Source organism: Mytilus californianus, unplaced genomic scaffold, assembly GCF_021869535.1.
Source record: "Mytilus californianus isolate M0D057914Y unplaced genomic scaffold, xbMytCali1.0.p SCAF_12, whole genome shotgun sequence".
In the NCBI taxonomy this organism is placed as follows: Eukaryota; Metazoa; Mollusca; class Bivalvia; order Mytilida; family Mytilidae; genus Mytilus; species Mytilus californianus.
The window spans coordinates 59,857,617-59,883,769 of record NW_026262604.1 but is presented as its reverse complement, the minus strand read 5'-3'; the positions used below and the strand labels follow the sequence as shown (position 1 = coordinate 59,883,769).

At 32.0% G+C, this 26,153-nt stretch overlaps 2 protein-coding genes and 1 long non-coding RNA gene across 4 annotated transcripts; 2 read left to right on the top strand and 1 right to left on the bottom strand.

The window, feature by feature from the left end:
* Positions 1-8,265: 8,265 nt before the first annotated feature.
* LOC127722126 (uncharacterized) lies at positions 8,266-10,148 on the top strand. The gene is made up of 3 exons (XR_007991661.1): positions 8,266-8,395; positions 8,827-8,922; positions 9,939-10,148. It is a non-coding gene; the product is annotated as an uncharacterized LOC127722126 (long non-coding RNA).
* Positions 10,149-13,899: 3,751 nt separating this feature from the next.
* On the top strand, positions 13,900-19,363 carry LOC127721153 (uncharacterized). Its single transcript, XM_052227826.1, has 9 exons — positions 13,900-13,938; positions 14,410-14,488; positions 15,086-15,230; positions 15,754-15,893; positions 16,933-17,019; positions 17,526-17,626; positions 17,736-17,910; positions 18,606-18,702; positions 19,355-19,363. The coding sequence occupies exons 4-9, from the start codon at positions 15,766-15,768 to the stop codon at positions 19,361-19,363; spliced, it is 597 nt and encodes a 198-aa protein (XP_052083786.1). The 5' UTR covers positions 13,900-13,938; positions 14,410-14,488; positions 15,086-15,230; positions 15,754-15,765.
* A 1,138-nt stretch (positions 19,364-20,501) lies between these two features.
* Positions 20,502-25,138, bottom strand: LOC127722123 (uncharacterized). Of its 2 annotated transcripts, XM_052228969.1 has the most exons (4): positions 24,850-25,138; positions 24,163-24,298; positions 22,482-22,591; positions 20,502-20,657 (listed from the first exon to the last, which is right to left on the bottom strand). In XM_052228969.1, the coding sequence occupies exons 1-4, from the start codon at positions 25,085-25,087 to the stop codon at positions 20,638-20,640; spliced, it is 504 nt and encodes a 167-aa protein (XP_052084929.1). In that variant the 5' UTR covers positions 25,088-25,138; the 3' UTR covers positions 20,502-20,637. The 2 variants fall into 2 exon arrangements, with proteins under 2 accessions (XP_052084929.1, XP_052084928.1); XM_052228968.1 differs by lacking the exon at positions 20,502-20,657 and having other exon boundaries at positions 22,392-22,591.
* Between the last annotated feature and the right edge of the window lie 1,015 nt (positions 25,139-26,153).

The window sequence follows — 26,153 nt, the reverse complement described above, 5'->3', positions numbered from 1 at the left end:
CCGCCTCAACAGGAACTAAGAGACCACAGAATAATGATATAAATCTCATAAAAAAACCTAAGACTACAGCACACTATCAGTATGAGGACGTAACACCACCAAGTCAGGATGAAATTGTTGAAAATATACCCCCTGAAATGCTGGATGACTTCTATTACAGCCAATTTAACTAGAAACTAGGACTCTCTATGATGACTTTAATCAACTTTGCAGATATAAATTTTTTTACATAAATATTTATGTCAACATTCCACCAGTATGTATAGTTGGTCAAATAAATCATATTCAATAAATTTGTTTTATTCATATAAGGGAATAACATTGATCAATTTTATAATGTCCAAAATGCGAATCTTCCAATTGAATTTTTCCAATAGAGTTTATCATCAAAACTACACAGTCCTTTTTTGACAATGGTATCAATAAAAAGTTCATGATTGCTGCTATGGATGCCATTTTTGTGTGTTAGGAATATACATTTTATTAACGTTCATCTCTAGAAAAATGGGAATGACTTCAGATGAAGTGTAACAATTGACAGCTGATCTAAAAATGAAGCTAAATCATCTTGATTGTTAGTTATATAGATATCAATATCATATATAGTATTGTTTTTTACAGAAACGTAGTGAGGGGCTTCAATACTGGTAGACCAATTTCCTCTGGTGGTAGCTGGTAATCTGTGTAGCAGTGGGTTTCTTTTCACCTTCGACAATAGATTCACCACAAATACTTGAATACAGGTAAATTGCATCTGCCTTTGACGTACTGCTTACGATATCCACATCAACTAAAGCAACTCTCCAAACCCCCTCAAGTAGAAGTTGTGCATTTAAATGATTGATTGATTTATTGTTGGTTGCTTAACGTCCAGTGGCAAATATTTCATGCATATTCAGGACGAGAACAAGTTCACAATAAATACTATAGGTAGGTTCTGTAATAGATCAAGGGATTCAGGTTGGAGAAATTTAGACTGCCACGGGAAATGAGGGTATATTGGATAGGGACAGAAATTTAGCCTTGCAACAGGTCACCTACGGACCCCTCAAAGAGTTGTTGCAAGGGTTCTTAACGTGCAAAGAACGTGGCACTTTCTTTACACGAGGCATCGGATTTAACGTCCCCATTCTGACCGGACGTGGCTGCAAATTTGTACATCCCGCGCAGCCAAACGGACGCCCCACTTTAGCACGGGTATTACTGCCGGTCGGAGGAAGACCAATGGTGACCATACTTCTATTCCCCAGTCACCCTTGGGGGTGCATTTAAATGCGTTTTAAATGTGTAGGAATTATTTTGAGGAAAATAATTTAGTGCTTTATCACTACTCATGGTAACGTAGATGCTCATCTTTACCGATTGTTGGTCTTTGATTCTGTGATCACGTTTTCATCAATCCATTGGTTATATTTGTTGGGCCAACCTTCAAATTTCACTAGCCATTGAACCACCCAATTTCTCTTACGCTTTTTAAGTTTATTTTCTTTATACCACATAGAATTTTCATCTTGATTTACTTTATCATCTCTCCAGAATAAAATAATCCTGACACAGGGGAATTATCAAATGAGGAAATTTTATAGACTGGGATAGATTGCATACGAAAACGTTTTCTGATTTCGAAAATTTCTCTAGTAAAATGCTCATCATAAAAGCGATCGAATACATTTGGAATTTTTGCAACTCTGACTGTGTCTTCCACTTTAAACTGAAATTTTTGGGGTTGCTCAGGTTTTGTAGGTTTTAGATACATGAAAGCCCATATATCTGCTTCGTTTTCTTTGTTTACATCCTTAGGAGCAATGTTATTAAGACTTCTACGGGGTGTCGAATTATAGGTCTTGGCAAAATCTTGTAGCACACTGATATATCGATGTGATCTTTGTTTAGTAAAATAACGATTGATTGATTGATTGTTGGTTGCTTAACGTCCAGTGGCAAATATTTCATGCATATTCAGGACGAGAACAAATTAACAATAAATACAATAGGTAGGTTCTGTAAAGGGGGCGTCCGGGATTGAGGTCGGAGAAATTTAGACTGCCACCGGAAATGAGGGTATATTGGATAGGGACAGAAATTTAGCCTTGCAACAGGTCACCTACGGACCCCTCAAAGAGTTGTTGCAAGGGTTCTTAACGTGCAAAGAGCGTGGCACTCTCTTTACACGAGGCATCGGATTTAACGTCCCCATTCTGAGCGGACGTGGCTGCAACTTTGTACATCCCGCACAGCCAAACGGACGCCCCACTTTAGCAAGGGTTTTACTGCCGGTCGGAGGAAGACCAATGGTGACCATACTTCTATTCCCCAGTCACCCTTGGGGGTGTAAAATAACGATGCATCATGTTTTTAATGGTTTTGATTACTTTTTCGGCAAAGTTAGCTTTTGTTTCGGAATTTTCTGTGGTAAAATAGTAAATGTTTTTGCTTTTTAGATAAGCTTTCATTAATTTGTTGTTAAATTCACCACCTTTATCAGATCCACCTTGTCTAAATGTTGTATTATTAAGTTTTTTTTTAATGCAGCTACAACTACTTTCGCTGCTTTATTTTTCAGAGTCTTGATCTAAAGAGACTTGGAGAAGATGTCAATAACCACAAGTAAGAAAGACACACCAGAATTTTCACTTTTTATATTTGATATGTCGAGCAAATCCACATCGAACTGATCATTTATTCCCGATACAATAACTCGGATTCTTGTGAATTGCCGTCTAAGTTCCTTTCGCACAAGGATAATAGTTACGCTGAACGGTGCCCACTGGTCACCTGAACAGAAACGGTTAAAATTGAGTCTATACGCGACAAAAAATAGTACATGATTTCCGGTTTAAAGTGAAAGTACGTTACTAAGGGGATACTCAGTGCAGCATACTCAGTTAATAATTGCTGTTATACAATACGGATATGAGCTTAATGCAAAGTTCTGGAATCACCATATTTCAAAGGATACTGTTGAGAGAGGTACAAAAAGTAAAAAATAATACACAAATAATCAATAATCATAATGATTCACTCAAAACAAACAATTGAAAATGCATAGAAGATTCATCTGTAACTCTATTAACGAGTGATATGGCTTATTTTTCAGAAAAAAAATAACCTAATGGCCTATATTGCACTCTCATGAAATATAACTAAAAAGATGGTATGCCTCGAACTCGGGTACCTTTAAACTGCCATTGGTTACCTCTGGTCACCCTATACAGAAAATAATAGTGCATACAGTTACACTGGTCATTTGATACAAAATGCATAGTAACTTTATTAACCTTACTTCCTTTGCAGATAAATTTACAGTGGTTCTTCTAATTATTTGACACAGATATAGATATTGAATGGCCCTTAAACAGATATTGAATTTCTATACATCTTGTCACCTTTTACATAATTAATTGTGGTGACCTCTGGTCACCCAACACATGTATTGAATTGCAATAAACATTATAAGATATTGAATTTGGTTACCTCTTGTCAACCCGGCAAGCCTTCACAGATATTGAATTTTGTTGCACCTTGTCACCTTTTACATAATTAATTGTGGTGACCTCTGGTCACCCTACACATATATTCTATTTTTTATCTTTAGACACTGTGCATAACTATTGAATTTATTTAACTTTAATAACCCTACTTAGATGTTTAATTTGGTAATATATGGACACCCTACCAAGATGTTGTATATGGTTAACCCTAATCACTCTACAATGATGTTGAATATGGTTACCTCTGGGCACCCTACAAAGATATTGAATATGGTGACCTCTGGTCACCCTACCAAAATTTTGAATATGGTTCTTTCTGGTCACCCTACACATATATTGAATAAGGTTACCTCTAGTCATCTTACAAAGATATTGCATATGGTTACCTCTGGTCACCCTTCACATATACTGAATATGGAAACCTCTGGTCACCCAACACAGATGTTTGAATTAGTTATAAACTTGCCATCCTACACAGATAATGATCACGGTTATATCTGGACATCTTTCGAATACTTTTAATTGAGTTATGTTCGGTTTCAAAACCTATATACTGGCTTTAACTACCTCTTGTTACCCTAAATATGTCTTGATTTTGGTAATCTCTGGTCACCCTACTAAGACAAATACAATCAAAACCAAGGAGTAAACAGATATACCAAAAGAAATTTACAACAACATTAAAAAAGTAAGGAACAACAGGAATCTTCTTAATCATGTCTTGAACGCTCCCATCGTGTGAGTTCTTTCTTAAGTCCGGTAATAATGAAAATGTACTGATGACTGTGCAAGAGTTTTAATATGATTAATCATACATAAATTACTAAAATATTGAATTTGGTGACCTCTGGTCACCCTATACATATATGAACTTTTAATACCTCAAGTTACCCTACACAAATACTGAATTGGGTTACCTCTGGTCACCCTTCACATATTTTGAATGTGGTTACCTCTTATCTTACACAGATAGAAAACTTGATTACCTCTAGTCACCGTGCATAAATATTTAATTTGGTTACCTATAGTTAGCCTACTTAAATATTTAATTTTGTAAACTTCGGTCATAAATTGAACGTGGTAACCTCTGATCAACGTACACAAATATTGAAAAAGGTAACCTCTGGTAAACAATTACAGATATTGAAAATTATTACCTCTGGTCAACCTACAATAAATTGGCTTATATTACCTATGGTTACAATTCATAAATAATGAATTTGGTAAGCATCGGTTATCCCGGTTCACACTTTTGCGCTACTTTTATAATTAATATAGCAACTTCTGGTCGCTGTACACATACATTGAATTATGTTGCCATTGTCAACACACACATATATATATATATATATAGCAATTGCCTTTTTTGAATGTGGTAACCTCGGGTCGCCATACACAGATATAAAGTTATTTATCTTTAGACACCATACATAAATATTGAATGTAGATACCTTTATTAAACCTACTAGTAAGCTGTTTATTTTGGTAATCTCTGGTCACACTGCCAAGATGATGAATGTGGTTACCTCTGGTCACCCTCCAAAGATATTGAATATGGTTACCTCTGGTCGCCCTACAAAGATATTGAATAGGGTGACCTCTGGTCACCCAACCAAAACTTTGAATATGGTTACCTCTGGTCACCCTACACAGATATTGAATGTGGTTACCTCTGGTCACCCAACCAAAACTTTGAATATGGTTACCTCTGGTCACGGTGCACCCTACACATATATTGGATAAGGTTACTTCTGGTCACCCAACCAAAACTTTAAATATGGTTACCTCTGGTCACCCTACACAGATATTGAATAAGGTTACCTCTGGTCACTTTACAAAGATATTGCACATGGTTATCTTTGGTCACCTAAAAAGATATTATATGTGGTAACCTCTGGTCTCCTTACACATATATTGACTATGGTTACCTCTGGTCATCCTACACATGTTTTGAACATGGTAACCTCTGGTCACCTTACCAAAACTTTGAATATGGTTACCTCTGGTCACCTAACAAAGATATTGGATATGGTTTTTTTTGTCATCTAAAAAGATATTGATTGTGGTTACTTCTGGTCACCCTACAAAATATTGAGTATGGTTAGCTCTTGTTACTCTACACAGATATTGAAAATGGTAACCTCTGGTCAACCTACAATAAATTGGCTGATGTTACCTATGGTTACAATTCATAAATAATGTATTTGGTTAGCATCTGTTATCCCGGTTCACACTTTTGCGCTACTTTTATAATTAATATAGCAACTTCTGGTCGCTGTACACATACATTGAATTATGTTGCCATTGTCAACACACACATATATATATATAGCAATTGCCTTTTTTGAATGTGGTAACCTCTGGTCACCCTACACATATATTAAATAAGGTTACCTCTGGTCACCCAACCAAAACTTTAAATATGGTTACCTCTGGTCACACTGCCAAAATGATGAATGTGGTTACCTCTGGTCACCCTCCAAAGATATTGAATATGGTTACCTCTGGTCACCCTACACAGATATTGAATAAGGTTACCTCTGGTCCCCCAACCAAAACTTTGAATATAGTTACCTCTGGTCACACTGCCAAGATGATGAATGTGGTTACCTCTGGTCACCCTCCAAAGATATTGAATATGGTAACCTCTGGTCACCCTACACAGATATTGAATAAGGTTACCTCTGGTCACCCAACCAAAACTTTGAATATGGTTACCTCTGGTCACCCTACACATATATTGAATAAGGTTACCTTTGGTCACCCAACCAAAACTTTGAGTATGGTTACCTCTGGTCACCCTACACAGATATTGAATAAGGTTACCTCTGGTCACTTTACAAAGATATTGCACATGGTTATCTTTGGTCACCTAAAAAGATATTATATGTGGTAACCTCTGGTCTCCCTACACATATATTGACTATGGTTACCTCTGGTCACCCTACACATATTTTGAACATGGTAACCTCTGGTCACCTTACCAAAACTTTGAATATGGTTACCTCTGGTCACCTAACAAAGATATTGGATATGGTTTTTTTTGTCATCTAAAAAGATATTGATTGTGGTTACTTCTGGTCACCCTACAAATATATTGAGTATGGTTAGCTCTTGTTACTCTACACAGATATTGAAAATGGTAACCTCTGGTCAACCTACAATAAATTGGCTTATGTTACCTATGGTTACAATTCATAAATAATGTATTTGGTTAGCATCGGTTATCCCGGTTCACACTTTTTACGCTACTTTTATTATTAATATAGCAACTTCTGGTCGATGTACACATATATTAAATTATGTTGCCATTGTCAACAAAAATATATAGCAATTGCATTTTCTTAATGTAGTTACCTCGGGTCACCATACACATATATAAAATTATTTATCTTTAGACACCATGCATAAATATTGAATGTAGGTACTTTTATTAAACCTACTAAGATGTTTATTTTGGTAATCTCTGGTCACACTACTAAGATGTTGAATGTGATTACCTCTGGTCACCGTACAAAAATATTGAATATGGTTACTTCTGGTCAACTTACAAAGATATTAAATAGGGTGACCAGAGGTCACCCTACCAAAATTGTGAATATGGTTACCTCTGGTCACCCTACACAGATATTGAATAAGGTTACCTCTGGACACCTTACACAGATATTGACTAAGGTAACCTCTGGTCACCTTACAAAGATATTGCATATGGTTACCTCTGGTCACCCACGCAGATATTGGCTATGGTTACCTCTGGTCATCCTACACAGATATTGAAAATGGTTACTTTTGGTCACCCTACAATAAATTGGCTTATGTTAACTATGGTGACAGTTCATAAGATGAATATCGTTGGTCAATTTAAAAGATATTGAATGTGGTTAACTCAGGTCATTCTACACAGATATTAAATATGTTTACCTCTGGCCCCCCTACACAGATTTCGAATTGGGTAACCCTTTCATATTATTGAATGAGATTACCTCCGGTCATCGTATACATATATTTACTTAAATTACCTCTGGTCACCCTTTACAGATTTGGAATGTGGTTACCTTTGGTCACCATACACAGGTATTAACTTTAGGTTCTGGTCACAATTCATAATTAATGAATCTTTATTGGCATCGATTATCTCGTTTCACACTATCCAGATGTTAAATTTGGTTAACACTTCCCGCAACATTTATATTGAATATGAATATTGCTCATCATAAACAGATAATGATTATGGATATCTCTGGATACCCATCCTATAATTTATTTACTTTTGGTAATCTGACGCAAATAATGTCTTAGGCAACCTCTTATTACCCTGAACTGCAATTCATTTTGGTTAAATCTGTTCATCCTATATATAATTATATGACTTTTAAGGGGTCTCATGGTTTCTCCGGTTATATACAATTAATAAAAAAAAGATTTTGTTGACATTTTAAAAATAAATATGATATATTTCACATTCTCATTACAGGGTTTTTTGTTCGTGAATTAAATAGAGGAAATATGACAGGTGTAACAGGCGATTTTGGAGGTAATGGTTACAGTTTCAAACATAATTATTTCATTAATCATAGTAGAGGTCATATAAAGACCAATATTCAATTCCTAAAATCAGAATTCGAAACGTAGGGTTGATAGTACAAATCAAATACTTCAAAAACTAGAAAAACTGCACAAATTCCAAAATTATAGTTAAGGAATGTCAAATTATGATACATTATCGCGGTGTATATTTGAAACATCGTTATTTATTCCGCCATTTCCATATCTTACAGGTTTGGAAAACTTTAATTTGGAAGACCTCCATGAATTGCGACATGAAGAAAAGGAAGAAGTTAAAAAACAGATTGAAGCCATATATATTGAGGCAACCTCTTTGGAGAAAAAAGCCAGAGAATTGGGTATGAATTGTGTTTTCTCATTTATGCCCAAACCGCCACAAATGTCGTGATATTTTTCATACAGTATTGTATAGATTACGCTGTTTAGATCATACAATTGAGAAATAATTCATTTAGGCTTGAATTTATACTGATTTTACCACGGATTGACCTTTTATGCTAAATATTTTACAACGACCGATGGCATGGATAATATGCTCTTCATTTTTTTAAAACTTTATTCAGCTACGATCAATTATCCTTGGCCAATTTGTAATGGCTCAGCGACTGCGTATATATTTTTTTTAAAAGTGTTTCAAAATTAGTATCTTATTCCAACAAATCGAAAATTGTTACTGTTTTTGTTTTTTTGTGTACATATGCAAATTGAAAAAATATGATTTATTCTAGGAAATTACACGCACAAATATTATATTTCCCTACCATTTTAGCATGTGATACAAATTCAAAACAGTATATTCTTCGCCACGCACAAACCTTAACAGAAAAAGCAAATGAGATGAAAGAAAAGATATGCTTAGCATCAGGTGATTTATTTCTTTATCTGTATTATATTATAGATATACATTTATAACACAGTAGTGTTATTTTTATGTTAATACTGTAGACTTTTGTAGTTGAATATATCTGTTGGCACGCAAATTGGAAACTGAAAAACAGAAAATTCAAAAGGCACTTAATCAAATCCACTTGTCATAACCAAATTGACAAAGCCACGACAATAAACACAAAATCGGGAACAAGACAAACATCATTCCACGGAATTGGTTTGCGGTTTATTCCTTACTTTATCATTTGTTTATTATCTCAAAACTAGTGTACATAACACACTTTGGCAGTTCACTTAATACTGATCAGTGTTTTATTTCAATTTTCTTATGATGCCCTTTATTAGTAAAAAGAAAGGATTCATATCAAATTTTTACCTCCCCACACCCACATACACACCAACACACCAACACACATACACACACCAACACACCAACACACATACACACCTACACACACATTTTCTAAAACAAAATGTCAATACCAATTACATGCATCTAGTTGCTGCCATCATTCAAATTTTAGAATGTTTTTGGTTCTGTATCTTCATTTTATTTGTTTAATTCAAAACAAAATAATTTACACAAAACCAGTCAACCACCAGCATATTATCATTGCTTTCAATAATCATGAATAACAAAGTCAAATATTGTTTTTGAATAAATTTATGAATAGCCAAAAATGTCAGACTTTTGTGATACAAATATTTCAGAGCAGAAGGTCTGAAAAAGTTAATTTATAATTCTAAAGAGGTGAATGTCAACAACCTCACAAAGAAATGAAAGAATCATAATTCATATTTTATTGTAAAATTCAGAGTTTACCCAGAATCATATAACTCTTAACAAATCTGTCAAATGATCCCTGAATAAACAAGTAATATTTTCAATGATACGTTTTTATTACAATTGAATACACATAAGTATGTATAAACAATGTCATTTAGCTGTAAATTTGAAGTGAAGAAATTTTAACCTTATATTCTAATATTAAGGGAAATCATTCCAAACACCTGATGAACTACAAATTGCTATAAAGCAATCCATAGCTTCAAACGAGGAACAAACATTAATAGTTGAGAGACTTAAGAGGAACTGTTCATCCCATGGCTTAGAATACAGAGGTCAAACACCAGGGAATGGGAATTGTTTTTTTGAAGCAATCACATGCCAGCTAGATAGAATTGGCGCAGACGTTATTGCTCCCGAACAACTAAGAACAAATGTTGTAAACTACATATCAACACATCCTAGTTTTGAGGTAAACTAATTTACTTGTTAAATACATTCACTAATTATCAAACTCCTCCATGGACAGAAACATAAAGAATTAGTTGGACATGTTTTCAGGGGACAAATCAAAACCGTTGGCAACGTTAGTGGCGCATCAGCACAACTTAAATATATGATTTAAATCAGTTAAGAAGCTATTAACACACAAATACCATCAAAAATACTTCCGACAGAATATTAATTTGGAATTGACGTTGATTTTTGATAAAATGTAGTTATAAAAGTATTTGTTTTGTATTAATCAATTTCAATGTACAGTAGTTAATAAAGACTTATGTAAGTAGCTTTCTTTCAATCAATAGGGCAGTCAAGGCATTGTGTTATTAGAAAACTTCGTTGAAGACAATTTTCCGGACTACTGTGACAGGATGTTACAGAATGGAGAGTACGCAGACCATGTTGTGGTCATTGGAATGTCCAGAATGCTACAGAGAGACATAGTTATTGTCACCAGTGCTCCCAGTACCAATAATGAGGATAGTGTCCTTTGGATAACTGGTTGTGATGGTTTTTCCGGTAATCCTATTCTTCTTGGGCACATTTTCGAAAACCACTACCAGTCACTCCAGCCAAAAGGTAACTGATAATAGAAATTATATAATTTATGATTATCTCTCATAAAGAGATACCTTTACAGTTATAGTTTAAAGTAACGCATATGTAAATCTATGTTAAAAAAATAATGTCTACGGTTGATAGTTGGGAAATATCTTATAACACGAGATATAGTTGTGGAATCTGTTAATCTAATGATTCCAATAAAATTTGATAATTTGTTTAGATTATTTACAAAAAGTCATGCTCTTCTTGTCTGACTTCATCGGGCATGATCACCTATTCCAATGACGTCATTATATAAAATTCAGAGGAAAGCAAAATATTTGTCGTCATTATTATATTTCGAATAAGGAAGGACTTCGATCAAATGACCCACGTTTGGTAAAATGTTGATCAATATTGTGCTCAGAAAGGGATAAATACCATAGAATCAGTAAAATGTCCATATTTATATATTTGATATTTTATCAAATTGTTTTTGGCAAAACGAAATGAAATAAGTTTACTTTAACTTTGTTCTTCATTAGGCATTTTCACATTTTCGATAGGAGCGACCCTAATGAGTCTTACGTAGACGGAACACATTTTTAAGCCTTATATCTTTGAATTAGGTAGATCATCACTATATATCTGTATATCGCCATCTTGAATTGTAAAATAACAGCACACAAGCGACAAAGTTCTTTATTTAAAACTGCAAATTTTGAGACATAAATGCTATTCATTTTTAAAACTCTTGTTTGATAAATGTAAATAAGTGCATTATATCATTGAAAAAATAAGTGTTATTGTAAAAACCGGCTATCAGTCTTTGTTTGATTCAATTTGTCAACTGAGCTAATTAACGGAAGATAACTTATTTGGTGAATTTTCTTTAAAGGAATGATAATGAAATTTCCATTTTTCGCAAGAAAACGAGATTTATTTTCACCCTTTTTCTTTTGATTTTCTACTAAATTGTGGCTATGTATAAGAAAATTATGTCTGAGAAAAAAATTCAGTAATGATCTACCTTAAATCGTTTTACGTTTTTTCACTGTAGACTGTTTTTGAAAAAGAAAAATATTAAAGGAAGTATTGTAAATGTGATATTTATATAAGTTTACTTTACATAATTTGATTGCATAATTACTGCATTGATATCAATCAGCATTAGAGGCAAAGTTTTTCTAATTGGCAAATACATTCAGATGCAAAAAAGCTTTATTTTAACAGATAAACTAGTATTAATTATAAATAATTACGTTTTTTTGTTAATTGTAACGTTTATACAACAAATTTTAGGTGACAGTGGCAAACTTGATCACCACACGAATGATAAGCATGCAACAAATGATGATAACCTTTTTATTCCTGTTGATGTGTGCAACGAAGAACTCAGCAACTATAACATGACACATGATGTTGAAGGTACAATATTGTTCCTTCGGAAATGTTCACTAGCCATACTTATCATCAGTGATTTTAAAATGATTTGAATAACTTATAATTAGCGGGAATTTCTCGCTACATTGAAGACCTGTTGGTGACCTTCTGCTGTTGTATTTTTCTACGGTCGGGTTGTTGTCTCTTTGACACATTCCCCATTTTTATTCTCAATTTTATTATAAAAAGTAAAAGTCATTTTATCATCCACTTTTATACATAACCTACCATTAGTATACATAGACGTCAATATTCTATAAAAAATAATTAGTTGTATTATAAAGTTGCAGTTTATAGATACTACCAATGAGCATGACTTTATCGAAGGCTTTTCGAAAGTCAACAATGCATTTAAAACACATTTTATTTCCATTTCTCCGTACTTCCAACGACAAAATTATTATACTTAAATTTGACTTTACATGCGAAATTTAAAGTGGTTTATCTAACGTCATTTTGTCGCAATAGTTGTATCATGTGTCCTCCTTTTTTATTATTAACTGTAACGTCTATGTTATACTGCAAATGCGTTTTATTATTGTATTAATACTGTGTCGCGAAGTATACTTATGTTTATAATTGTATTTTTTGTAACTCGTTAATTGTTTTGTCAGAGTTAAGCCATTTTCCATTATTTGCTTTTATAGTGCGTCTTTTCTTTTAATATTTTACTGCTGTTTTACGTGTAATGTGCAGGTTTGCGCCTGTTGAAACGTTCAAATATATTATATGCAACTATTTTTTTGTGTTATTAAAATTTGCTGTTACAAAATATTAGAAATTATTATAAATTAAGGAATGTATCTCCCTCATGCAAAGCTCTGATTTCTTTCACGGATTTGGCTATACTTTTTGGACCTTTTGGATTATAGCTCTTCATCTTTTATATAAGCTTTGGATTTCAAATAATTTGGCAACGAGCATCACTGAAGAGACATGTATTGTCGAAATGCGCATCTGGTGCAAGAAAATTGGTACCGTTAATTTTATTGTGCAGAGGTCGTTTGTTGGTATTTTTCATCGATGTCATCATTTGTTTTTTAATTTATAACAAGTAAACTAGTGTTACTACATAGCAATACATATGCTTTTCTTACCCTAGATATGCCATTCGTAGAGTTTGTGAGATCCACCTTCATCAAAAAACGGAAAAATGGTACTGATTGCATTGTTAGACGTTTAAGGTATGGGAAATTTTATTTTAATCGAAAATATATAGTTTTGAAATCAACTAATTTCTATATGCTACCTTCTTCCTATGACCTAATGGTTTCAATAGAATTAAAAGAAAATAAATATCTATCACAGCAAAACATATACCTTCAGATTATTGAAAAATAACTCTGTTTGTTATTCAGAATAATTTTACTGAACTTCAAATAGTCTTACAAAATATAAAAATCACTGTATTAACAAAGGGATCATTTTTAAGAACTCTATTTTTTGGGGGACAATTTAAGTCTATTATACTATGGTGTAACTCTTTCCAATGTTTCTGAATATATGGATGAATTTTTGGTCACACTATTACACTGAAACATATTGTTGTGTTTTATCAGCTAGCATTTGTGACTTTGGCTTCAGTTTTTGCTTATCATTCAACAGAAATGAAGTGGACAACGAAGACGTCATAACCAAGCATTTAATGGATATAACAATCACAGGGAATTTTAATCACAGGAAAGCAAATAAAACCACATTGCAATACAGGTGTGAAAGGTAACTTTAATCATCTAAGTCGATAATCTATAAAGGAATTTTATCTTGAAATAAATCCACTCTTGTATTTCTCCAAATAAACAATAAATAGAAAAAGAGAACAACTTTAGTAACAATCGTAAACATTCTTAAAGAATCTATTTACATATCTTGCATATCAAATTTGCAAGACAATGCTGAGTTAAAAGATACATTTGTGACAGAAAATAATATTGGTATAGTTTTGAAAGAGATGAGTTGTATAATCTTGACTTCTGGTTGTATGTTATTCTCTTGCTTTTTTTCAATAATATACGTTTTGTGTTATAGTTTATACAGTAATTATAGTATGGCCTTTAATAACAGATAGTTCCGAAAGCTTTTAAACGTATTGAACTATGAATGTTCTGAAATATTGCACAACATTTTTCTCTTTGGTTATCTATAAAGTTAAGATGCATATTTGTTTAAATTTTATCATGTTTATTTTAGATGTAATAAACCAAGAGGAAAAAAAAACAGGTCCTTTGAATACCAGGGCAAATAATTGTCAGGCATATGTGTCATTCCAGTATGTTATGTTAATGTAATATTCATTTATCTCTTTTACTTTTCTTTTATGATGCAAAACTATAAATTAATTTATAACTTTTAAGCGTTTGAACATCATTATTTATTGATCCTAACATCCTTGTTGTAGTTAAGCAACCTTTTGTCCGTGTCTTGAGAGTGGGAATTAAATGCATTTATCATATTACTAAAACCAAACACATTTAAACAGGTATTCACCGGGCATACACCATTCATGAGTTTCTGGCTAGTTTACCTGACATTTCATGTGATGAGCGGGTCAATACACCCTGTCATGGTTGAAATTATTATATAGAGAATCCCTGTATCAAATTATATAGAATTTGGTATATATCATTTTGATGATAAGTTATCAATTTACAAGGAAACACAACAACCATAGCAGTTATTCGAAGTAGCCTTACACATATTTTTAGAAAAAATAATCCTTTTCTTCAAGTCCGATAGATCTTAAATATTGCTTACAAGCTGTTGTAATAAATATAATAATGATACGTTTGGCAAAACAGTACTAACCAGTGACGTTGTACATGTAAAAAAAATTCATTAAAGGGCATGTTAATATCTTCTTACACAGATTTTTGACCCATTTGAGTAAAAAAGCAGTAATAATTCGGCAACAACTAAAACACAATGGACACAGTTTACAGATAAAAGAGGAAAAACACCAATCACGCCCAGATCACAGCTTACTGCTTTATATAGATGCTTTACTTGATCAGGTATTCATGTCGTCGGTATTATATATAATTTATTGCTCATAACGAATTGACTTATTTTTCAATTATAAGTTGCTGGCACTCTTATAAACACAATGATAATAAAAATTGTGTATGCTGACATTATTGGAGTTTAATATTTTCTCAACCATTCTGTTCTTTTCGATGTCTGTGTTTGTCTTCCGGCGCATTTTTTCATAATTTGCAAAGATTATAATGAATGAATAGGTTGAAATAAATCAAAAATAAAATGATTAGGATAAAATTGGCTTGCCAGAGAGTCATTTAATGCATTTACATAAATATCGGACGCTTGTATGAAATATTTTAATGAAAAAACCAGTTTAAAGCTGAATAGCATTGATGATAAAATATTCTAGAAGACATATATTTTTACAATGACATATATTGATACAACGACATATTTTGTGTTGATTTGAAAAAATCCTTAAGCTCAAAATGATTTTAACTAAATTTGAAATTAATTGTAATTGACACGAATTTAATTTTATTTCATTATCAATAGGGGAAAAAACCCATGGAAATATTGTGCAAAGCATGGAAATGGGCTAGAGATCAAGGGCATTTTGATGTGCACGATAGAAGATACTATCTGACACCAGTTGACATTAAGAATATATGTCAACGTTACAAAATGGATAAAAGGTATCAAAACATAATCAAAAGATTTACTTAAAATATGTACTTACTACTTTGTTCTTCTAAAAAATCCAAAGAAACAGGCTCATTGTTGAAGGCCGTATGGTGACCTATAGTTGTTAATGTTTGTGTCATTTTTGGTCTTTTGTGGATAGTTGTCTCATTGGTAATCATACCATATCTTCTTTTTTATATTTGTCTCTACGTATCCAGTCATCGAACCACATCTTCTTTTTTATATTTGTCTCTACGTATCCAGTCATCGAAAAATAACACATTATCCGGACTTCAGTTACCTCTGATAACTTGAACCAAATCTTAATATTGACAAAGACTTTGCTACCTCTGATAACACTTAACATATACAGACTTTGGTAACCTCTGGTTAATGAACACATATATGGACCTGGGTCGCCACTTGTACCCTTAAATGTTTGTAGAATTTGATAATCACTTTTCACCATTTTGTTAACTTTGGTCACCTGAAACATATATATAATGATACACAGGTATTGACTAGGGCTACCTTAATCATACTTGTGTTTCCTATGTCTATTTTAGATATGTATATAATCTATATCCCTTTTGAAACCGTACACATATATTGACTTTGGTTACCACTGTTCACCGCAACTTTGGTCACATCTGGACAATTTAAAAAAAAATGATAGCTTTACACAAAGTATATCCTTGGTTCCGTCTTGTTACATCTACATACTTTAGTAAAGTGAAATTTAAAGAGCATTTGGTATTTAGTACCTTACACTGGAAATGACGTTGGTTACCTCCATCACATTTATAGATACAGCCTTTGGTTTGTGGTTCTTTAAACTGATGCACTGTTTGCAAACCCAATGGTTCGTCTGTTAAAATCATTACTTTATTCACCATTTTAATCTTTTTACCAATCTGATTGTAAACATGCACTTTACACAGTAAATTAACTTTGGTGTTTTCTGGTCAAATTATACAGATGTACTGTTGACATTGATTTTGTATATGTCAGTAATGGTATTGATCTATGATATTTCCTCATTTGTTTTAGAATTCACCAGAATGATGCTGTAGCTGTACACGAGCTATGCACACAAATACTGAAGGAAGAGATAATTTTCTACCAAGAATTGAAAGAGTAATTATTCTTATATAATAATGTACTTTTGTAAATTTTAATAACTGATATAAGCATAATGCTGATAAAGAGTAATTCTGAAATTACTGATTGATACCCTGTTTTGTTCTTCAGACATGACTGGATTGCCTTATGTTCAAATAGTTTTTATAGTACTCGTCTGTCCAATTTCGTATATGATTTTGTCTGTAAAATGTTTCAATGAGAGCTGTACAGATGAGTTTTCTGTAGACTGAACGTATATCTGACTTCTCATAATAGATGATTTGTATTTTTGGTTTTTATCCTTTTGAGTGTTTTTAGTGCTACACTTGTTCACAAGTCATATATTTTGTCAATATATTTTACATTTTTGTCTTTTTCAGTTTTAATAGAGGTTATTTAATATGAGTACAATGTAGCTAGTTTGTCGTCTTCTTTTCCATTAAATGGACATGATTTGAACATAAAATATATAATTCATACTCATACTTTTGGTCATTAAATATGTAACATTTACATTGTAGGGGAGTACAGCCATTAGTAATTATTTACCAGAATGAAGCACAAAGAAAAAGAATGGTGAAACTAGCAGAAAATGTGGTGTTTTTAGATGCTACATATAAAGGTATATACTTGTATATAATCATGGAAATTTCAATTTAAAATATTGATACGTTTAAAAGAATTGAACTGTGTGACAATAAACTTACAACATGTTTTTTGTTTGTTTTAAGGATTAACTGCCTATGGTTATTCATTCTATGCTCTTGTTGCAAGAGATGAACAGCAAGGCCGAGGCACTCCTCTTTCGTACTGTATCTCGTCAGATGATACTGGTGAAGTTGTCAAAATATTTCTGAGATCTCTGAAGACTACGGCTGAAAATCATGGATTTGATTTCCGTCCAAGGTTTGTGGGTATCAAAGTTGACAATATTTCGAATTCAATATCATTGCTTATTAACACTTTTCATTTTCGTCTTATTATTTGTTTACAATTAGTAACATTATTCGGAGTCAACATCAAATCTGATATGGATATAAAAGATAAATAAATACCATTCAATTATATGTTTTAATTAATTTGGCTGTAAAATTACAGGTTAAACTATGACATTATTCACATATTCGTGCAGTGATAGTTATTTGAAATGACAAATAGACAATGCTATGAAAGATTCATCTAAAGAAACATTTTTTCATGCATATCAAAATTAATACAATTAAGGTCCACAATAATTTCAGTTGAATTTTGGCAAAGAATATTAGATAAATAATTTTTGCATAATAATATTTTTCTAATGGACTAATGAAACTTACAAAAACATCAATTTCCTTAAAATCTTTTGAGTGTGATCTATAGCAAGGCTTTAAAACCAAAGCATTTAAGATTAAAGCATAGTCAGGTTTATACATAACATAATAATTAAAGCTTTTTTAGGCTTGTTTCCAAACTTTTTAATCACAAATTAAAAATCTAATTGATATAAAAAAAAAAGAATTTACATAATTATTTACAAATTAACAAATAGTATTATAGAATAAAACCAATATGAGATAAAGATATAGATTGTTGATACTGCAGTGTTACATTTTGTTTACTAGATCTTTTATGGTAGACAGAGATACCAAAGAAATCAGCGCAATTAATGAAGTATTCCGAAACAGCTCTGTTTTACTTTGCTGGTTTCATGTTTTACAGGTATTATATTATTCAATATATGTATCATACATTTTACCTTATTCTTTATGGGAAAAAAATCAGTTATTAAATGAGAGTTATTCTGTGAAGTTTCACTCTTTTGGATCAATAAGTATTAATTGCATTGGATTTAACATTTTATATCTTTTTTTTGTGTTTATAAGCTTGAGGTCAGTTTTGAATTAATAAATAGACTCTTTCGCATTAATACTTTCATAGATCAAATATTATCTTGTTGAAAAATAATTAGTCATGATATATTCAAGACAATGTTTAATTATTATTATCAAGAATCTTTAAGACATGAACTAAATATAAATTATTTGATTTACAGGCTGTGTACAGATTTTTGAATAAAAAAGAATCTGGTGTATCAGGACCCATGCACGCACATACCAGAAAAAAAGTTATTGACTATATTAGAACTATGAAAATATGTACCAAGGTAATCAAACGTGATAGTTAAGACAAATAAAATATAATGAACCTATGATACCACAGTGAAATATAATAATTTTTAAATTGATCAATAATTTTGAGTTGGTCCTGACAAATTCAAATAATGTATTCGAATATTTAATATGTACTAGGTGAATGTTAATTTACATAGTATAACTTGACCTGCTTCTGATAATAACAGTTTTATATGCAGAGGATGTGAAACATTGTTAAAAAATTAATCACGAGTGTGTTGCCTCACAATGAAACACGATTGGTTATTGATATATTTATATTATAAGAAAAATCCCTGTAGAAATGAAACCTCAGTGGGATCTTTTTCTCCTTTTCCAACATTGTAATTGTTTTAATATCAAAATCATATCAACAAGACTTTTCAAATAGAGTCAATTAAAACGCAATAATAATAATAATAAAAAATACAATCAATGAATTTTGGTTGATAAAAGATGAAAAAAAAAACCACTGAAACATATAGAAATGAATCTCTATTGAATTAAAGCAGTAAAATAATTTAGAAAGTACAAATAGTTGCTTAATGCGATTTAAAGATCTTACCTATAAATATACAATGCTTATGAGTACACGCGTGTTTAATCTATAAAATCTGATTTTATACTCAAAAGAAATGTGTCAATATAATTTTTCATCAGAAAGAAGACTTTTCTCAAAAAGTTAAAATGTTGCAAGAGAAGATGCCTTCCAAACAAATAGCAGACTACTTGTTAGACAACTGGTGTACTGACAAGTGGGGATGTCGATGGGCCAACTATGGAAGACATTTTTTTCATGAAGATCAAGATACAAATAACTTAGTTGAAAGGTTATTAATACATTTTATTACTATACACCTTATATTTTACAAGATCGAAATTTTAAGCATCATCTAATTATCATCTGTTTGATAATAGTAACTAAGTATATTTTATTTTGGGGATAAATTTTCTGAACTGTCTCTGTTTTTATGACCTGATTTATAAAAAGTATTACACTTTGTCTAAATCCTACTTCTTCATGGGTAACCAAAGACATAGCATGATATAAACTTTACAATTTTTAACTATATGGAGAGGATTTTTGCCGTTCTTTCATGATAGGGTTATGCAAATTTAATACAAATATCATAATTGTCAATGCAAGTCGATAATTACATAAAAGCAGACAAAATGAAAAAATGTAGTCTAGCAAAACCTGATGTGTATGAGGATATTAAAACAAAAAAATATAATGCTACTTATAACATTCAAATGTTAACACATTAATATTTTATGTACTTTCTATTTGTACATTCAAATATAAATCATAAATTCAAAGTCCTTAACATTTTGTCATTATCAGGTTTTTCCTGGGCATGAAATACCATTTCCTTGGTGGGTATGCCAATAGCAGAGTAGAGGACTTACTACTCCTTCTCCATGGAAATGTAACTATGTTTTATGAGTAAGTAAGTTTAAATTTGTCACAATCCTGTTCTTCTTATCGTTCACTTGAATCGTCTGAAATTAGAAAGATCATTTTAATTTAAGATGCAAATACATTGAATATTAAATACTGTGAATTCAATTTTTTAAGAAATAATTTATTATTAGATCTTTGAATTATGTTTTCATAACCAAAAATAAATTAAAAAAAACATCGTAATTTTAGCTATCTGGATGAACTCGCAAAGATTGGTCGCCTGAAAAATATGGGAGGACAAAGGGGAGACAAAAGTAAATTGACAGCAGAGAATATGCTCAAGGCAGGACTCGACCAAACTGTGCAATGGACTTCATCCACAGAATGCACTGTTCCATCACAGACAGCATTTGGGACGATTTATAATGTGGACATTGTCAATGAAGTGTGCAATTGTCCAGCAGCAACAACAAGAGGTATTTTTTTAGCATCTTAAGTCAGTCCAACAATGTTTAAAAGTACACCATCAAGTATGAATTGTTGAAATCAAGATTATTAATTTCGGGTACCGTATATGGTTCCCGGAAATGCTTATCCTTCTAAAGCACCTAATTTCACGTCAGGTATTCAGTGGAATTCGTGTTGTTTATTATTGTTTTTTACTGTTGTTGTAAATGTCTTATGGTTTTATGAGTCTCCTCGGTTTTGATTGTTTTTGTCTTCCAACAAGGCATTATCAACCGTCATCAGTTATACAAGTGCAAATAATCATTTTCCTCATCAAATTTTCTAAAACAATGCGATCCAATTTAAGTAAATCTTTACTCAACGTTCATTAGTGGTTTTGTTTAAAGTTTGTACAATTGAAAGTGAACCATAAAGGTACAAGTTATTTATGTTCCATTCTCTACTATTTTTCAGGAATGTGTAAGCATGTTCATTTAGCTGAATTGATTGCTTCTAAAAGGAACATCGACCTTACTGTAGAGCGCAGATCAGAAGCAATGGATGTATTTAATGCAGAACAACATTTTTATGACAGAGATAACAACCAGGTAGAGGTTTTGTCAAGATTGGGAAATGTATCAGTTGTTAATTTGACCTCTTTCAAATGTACATGTTTTGCCAATAGCCATGGTAAACATTGTGTTTGTGTGATGGTAGCAAAACTGGTAGTTCCATCACCTGACATAGAGTCTACCTCAATTGATGAAACAAAACAACAATTAATTGAAGACAAAGAAACAACCGACCAGGCTATTAAAAGAAAAATTGAGGAAATCAATTTATATGTAAACAATAAAAATTTCCAGACAATTGACGTGAAAAAAAAGAAAGCTATTTGTCAAGCACTCACAACGGCATTACATATTTGTAAGACAACCAACTTTTCCAAAACAACAAGAAAGCGAAAGCAGCAACCGCTGTTTCCAAGCAGAAAATCCAAAAGTCCAAAAACTGATCATGACTATTCAGTAAGCCGAAAGTGTGTTCTGAAAAAACGGGGGCGTAAAGTTAATGATGATGGCAGTTTCAAATCTACGCACAGAAAGAAAGGATCCATTCGTAAACCATTTCAATGAAAAAAATAATGAAATATAATACTGATTTTGAAAAACTGCCTTTTCTAGATATTCGTTCAAAAATTGTATATGTTACATAGGTGCTTAAATGCTTTAAAAGTAGGACATATACAGTTTGCTCTTGAAATGTTTTGCAAAGATACTGATGTGAACAAATGGATATAATTTAATATAACAAATACCTATTCCTAATGATGATTTTGTCAAGCAGATAACTTGGCTAATTATTACATTGGACTAGGTCTGTTTTTTGTCTCAAGTAGGTTATATTTTTTAAGCAAATGATCAAATATGTTTTAAGTTAAGATAATACGTGTCATGTGTCTAATAAATCATTACCTGGCAGCATTGTCTGTATTGTCTTCCAAAAGGCCTCAAAAACTTTCCCATGCATTGCCTTGTTTACATTAGTTTTATTTAGTTCGGCTATAACATGGCCAACAATTTCTCTGCAAATATAAGTTAAGACAGCAATTTTATTATTATAGGACATTTCTTTCCCTACACAATTTTATATAATGACACCATCTTAATTATTCTAGTTTTAATAAGAATCACTTAATCTAAGCAAATAAAAGACTTAATTTACAAGAATGCATTTTATTTTATTGACTTAAATATTTTTTTTAAATGTTTTAATATGTTAATACTATAATGCTTAATTTATGTCATTACTAAAAAAAATTGTATTCAATAATTTCAAATGTTTCCTAGCTACAACAAAATAAGAGCATGTTAAACCGTTGGAAAATAAATGAGAATAGCAATGTTATACATATCAATAATAAAACAAAGGACCAAGTCGAATTGTAAGGCCAAATTAAATAGTAATTTGTACATCAATAATTATAAGTCAATTGTTCTACCTAGCTTTCTGATAAACATGTAGTGTGGATTGTTTCAAGTTTATGACCAGTAAGAAGTAGATTGTATATGATTTTATAGTTAGTATTCTAACGATGCTATTAATTTTAAAATGATTGATTCCATGTCATTTTGCTTTGAAAAGTTTATTATTTAGTACACAGAGAAATGTGAAACCTTGAGTTGTTTTTTACGTTTTGGTCGGGTTGTTGTTTCTTTGACATAATCCCTGTGTCCATAAAGTTATATTAAAACGAAATCTGTTTTTAAACAGCTGGTAGTATGTTTGTGTTTGACTGTATATTAAAATGATAACTACACATTTCCATTCGCTTTTAACACAATTGTTCATTTTCTATATATAGACCTCGAGTGTAAAAAGATAGATTGCATTATAGACTTGATTATGAATTTATGATCTGAATTTTGTCACAAATTTAGTCTAGAATAATTATTGAAACAGATAAGCAATCAATTGAATAGATGAGAACTCAGTTTATAATTGATTGTTGAGAAGATAAATACATAATGATCATGGTATTTGGAAAATGTATGTTTTATATATTTCATGTTAATCTAGATGTTTGCATTTTCTATTGTGTATTTTATTCCATACTCTTAGTATGTAATAAAGATGTCAAGAAGACGATTGCCTTTGTAGCCATTATAAATCCAATGTTCATAAAATCTGAACAATTGAATTGATTGATTGATTGTTGGTTGCTTAACGTCCAGTGGCAAATATTTCATGCATATTCAGGACGAGAACAAGTTCACAATAAATACAATAGGTAGGTTCTGTAATAGATTAAGGGATTATGGTCGGAGAAATTTAGACTGCCACGGGAAATGGGGGTATATTGGATAGGGACAGAAATTTAGCCTTGCAACAGGTCACCTACGGACCCCTCAAAGAGTTGTTGCAAGGGTTCTTAACGTGCAAAGAGCGTGGCACTCTCCTTACACGAGGCATCGGATTTAACGTCCCCATTCTGACCGGACGTGGCTGCAAATTTGTACATCCCGCACAGCCAAACGGACGCCCCACTTTAGCACGGGTTTTACTGCCGGTCGGAGGAAGACCAATGGTGACCATACTTCTATTCCCCAGTCACCCTTGGGGGACTGAACAATTGAATTCTCCTCAAACACTTACTTAGTTTTTTCAATGTCACCCTTTTTTTGGGCAGATGTCCCTTTCATTTTTTTGCATACAGCCTTTTTGGTTGCTTCTTTGTCAACAAGAGCCTCGGTCAAAGTGTTTAAAGATTGAACTTGATAGTCAACATCACCTGAAAATGAAGTGAAATACAGTTGTGATCTTTTCTTGCAGTTAAGCTGATAAATATATGTAATAAGACATATTAAGCACCGTTATGAAAGTTCTTACAACTTAAAAAAATGTCTTACAGATTGGCAAAGCGACATGTATATGATTCACAGTAGACATATGATTTCAAAAGATACAGTTATATACCAAGGGATCATAAACTCAAGCATGAACAATATTATGGGCACCACATAATAAGCTGGATCTGCTAACCAATATAGATAACCTGAGACCACCCTAGTTTTTTATGGGGTTTATGTTGCTCAGTTTTATTTTTTCTATATTGAATTATAATGATTGCATTTTTGACTTTCCATCATTTTTTTAAATTTTTTTGCTCAGCTTTGTCAGTTTGTTCTCCAAATTTCAGTTTGATTGTTCCTTTCGACCCATTCACCATTCCTTACCTTCTAATCAATCAATGCTTAAAAAAACACGAGATCATCAATTTATGTGTTTTAACCAGCATAAACTGTTTTCTTTGAGAATCAAGTGTATTCACTAAAGTCTTACCGTTTGTTAACATGGACCAGGCTGATGTGATCGGTGGCACTATGTTTGTTGGTTTTGGAATCAAATTGACTAGTCTTGAAAGTTCCTTTCGATTTTGTTGAGTAGTATTTGATTTCCCTATTGTCAAGTAATCACCTATCTGGTGAACTGACATTCTGTCTGGTCCCTGGACTCTGGCCGTGATTTCATCTCCCTTCACCATATAAATCATTCTTTTCTCCGTTTTGTTTGTTTTCATTGACTGTAGTCTACTTCTCACAGGTCTAATGTCTTTTTAAAATAAATTGGAAAATAATCATGAACCCTTATGATAAGATTAATGAGAAACTTAAACTTGTGTTTTTGTTAGCCTATTAAAAGAAATCAATGACTTGAATTATTTAAGGCACAATGTAAAAATAAATGATACAGGGAGCTTCTAAATGTATAAAATTACCAAGTAAATATCAAACTAGTAAATTTAATTGTAATTTTATTTATTTCATATCGGTTCAGAATAAGATTCTCTTATTGGATAAAAAGGGGTAATATGACATTCATTATTTTTCAGTAATAAATTCCATCCTTCATTAACAGAACAAAACGGACCAGAAAACTGGTCGTTAACGAACTTTTACATGAGAATGACAGGTGGGCGTGGTTACCGTCTGATAATGACCGTTGAGGCGTGGTTTCTCTGTAAATGACCGTTGGGGCGTGGTTTCTCTGTTAATGACCAATGGGGCGTGGTTTCTCTGTTTAGAGAGATTTATCCATTTTTAAAACATGTTCCTTTCTTTAATATTATATTTAATTTGTTGAATTGTTTATTATTTGTTTTTGTTAATAATAAAATTAAAGAGAACTTGATTAAGTATTTATATACTGAAAAATTGCACTAAAATGAATGGGAGTATTCCTACAACTGGTCTTCACTCTCTGCCATACAAATCATACGTCAACTACTCGAGTTCGCTTTAGGCATTTTGAATTAATGAAAATTTTCAAAACATAGTTCCTCAATGAAATAAACATAATAGTTCTTCAAAAAAAACTGGTCATTATCGTGATACATGGACTGCCCGTAGGACAGTAATATTGACTATGACAGCGATAATGACCTCGCCTTCGCGTCATTATCGCTACCTTAGTCAATACCACTGTCCTGTGAGCGGTCCAACTATTATATAAATATTAAATCCTGAATTAAAAGGATTAAGTCGATTAGAATGTGACCTTACTCTTAATACTGTTCAATGGCATTTTAATATAATTACACCAACTATATATAGCTAACAACATTACAAATGTCTACATTCATAAAT

Bases quoted from the DNA above. Each gene is read 5' to 3' on its own strand.
- LOC127721153 (XM_052227826.1), top strand. From the start codon at position 15,766: ATGGAAATATTGTGCAAAGCATGGAAATGGGCTAGAGATCAAGGGCAT. The intron at 17,627-17,735 runs GTATATACTTGT...GTTTGTTTTAAG, and splicing joins TTTAGATGCTACATATAAAG to GATTAACTGCCTATGGTTAT. The intron at 17,911-18,605 runs GTTTGTGGGTAT...TTTGTTTACTAG, and splicing joins GGATTTGATTTCCGTCCAAG to ATCTTTTATGGTAGACAGAG.
- LOC127722123 (XM_052228968.1), bottom strand. From the start codon at position 25,087: ATGAAAACAAACAAAACGGAGAAAAGAATGATTTATATGGTGAAGGGA. The intron at 24,299-24,849 runs GTAAGACTTTAG...CTTCATTTTCAG, and splicing joins CTGGTCCATGTTAACAAACG to GTGATGTTGACTATCAAGTT. The intron at 22,592-24,162 runs GTAAGTGTTTGA...TTATATTTGCAG, and splicing joins GGTGACATTGAAAAAACTAA to AGAAATTGTTGGCCATGTTA.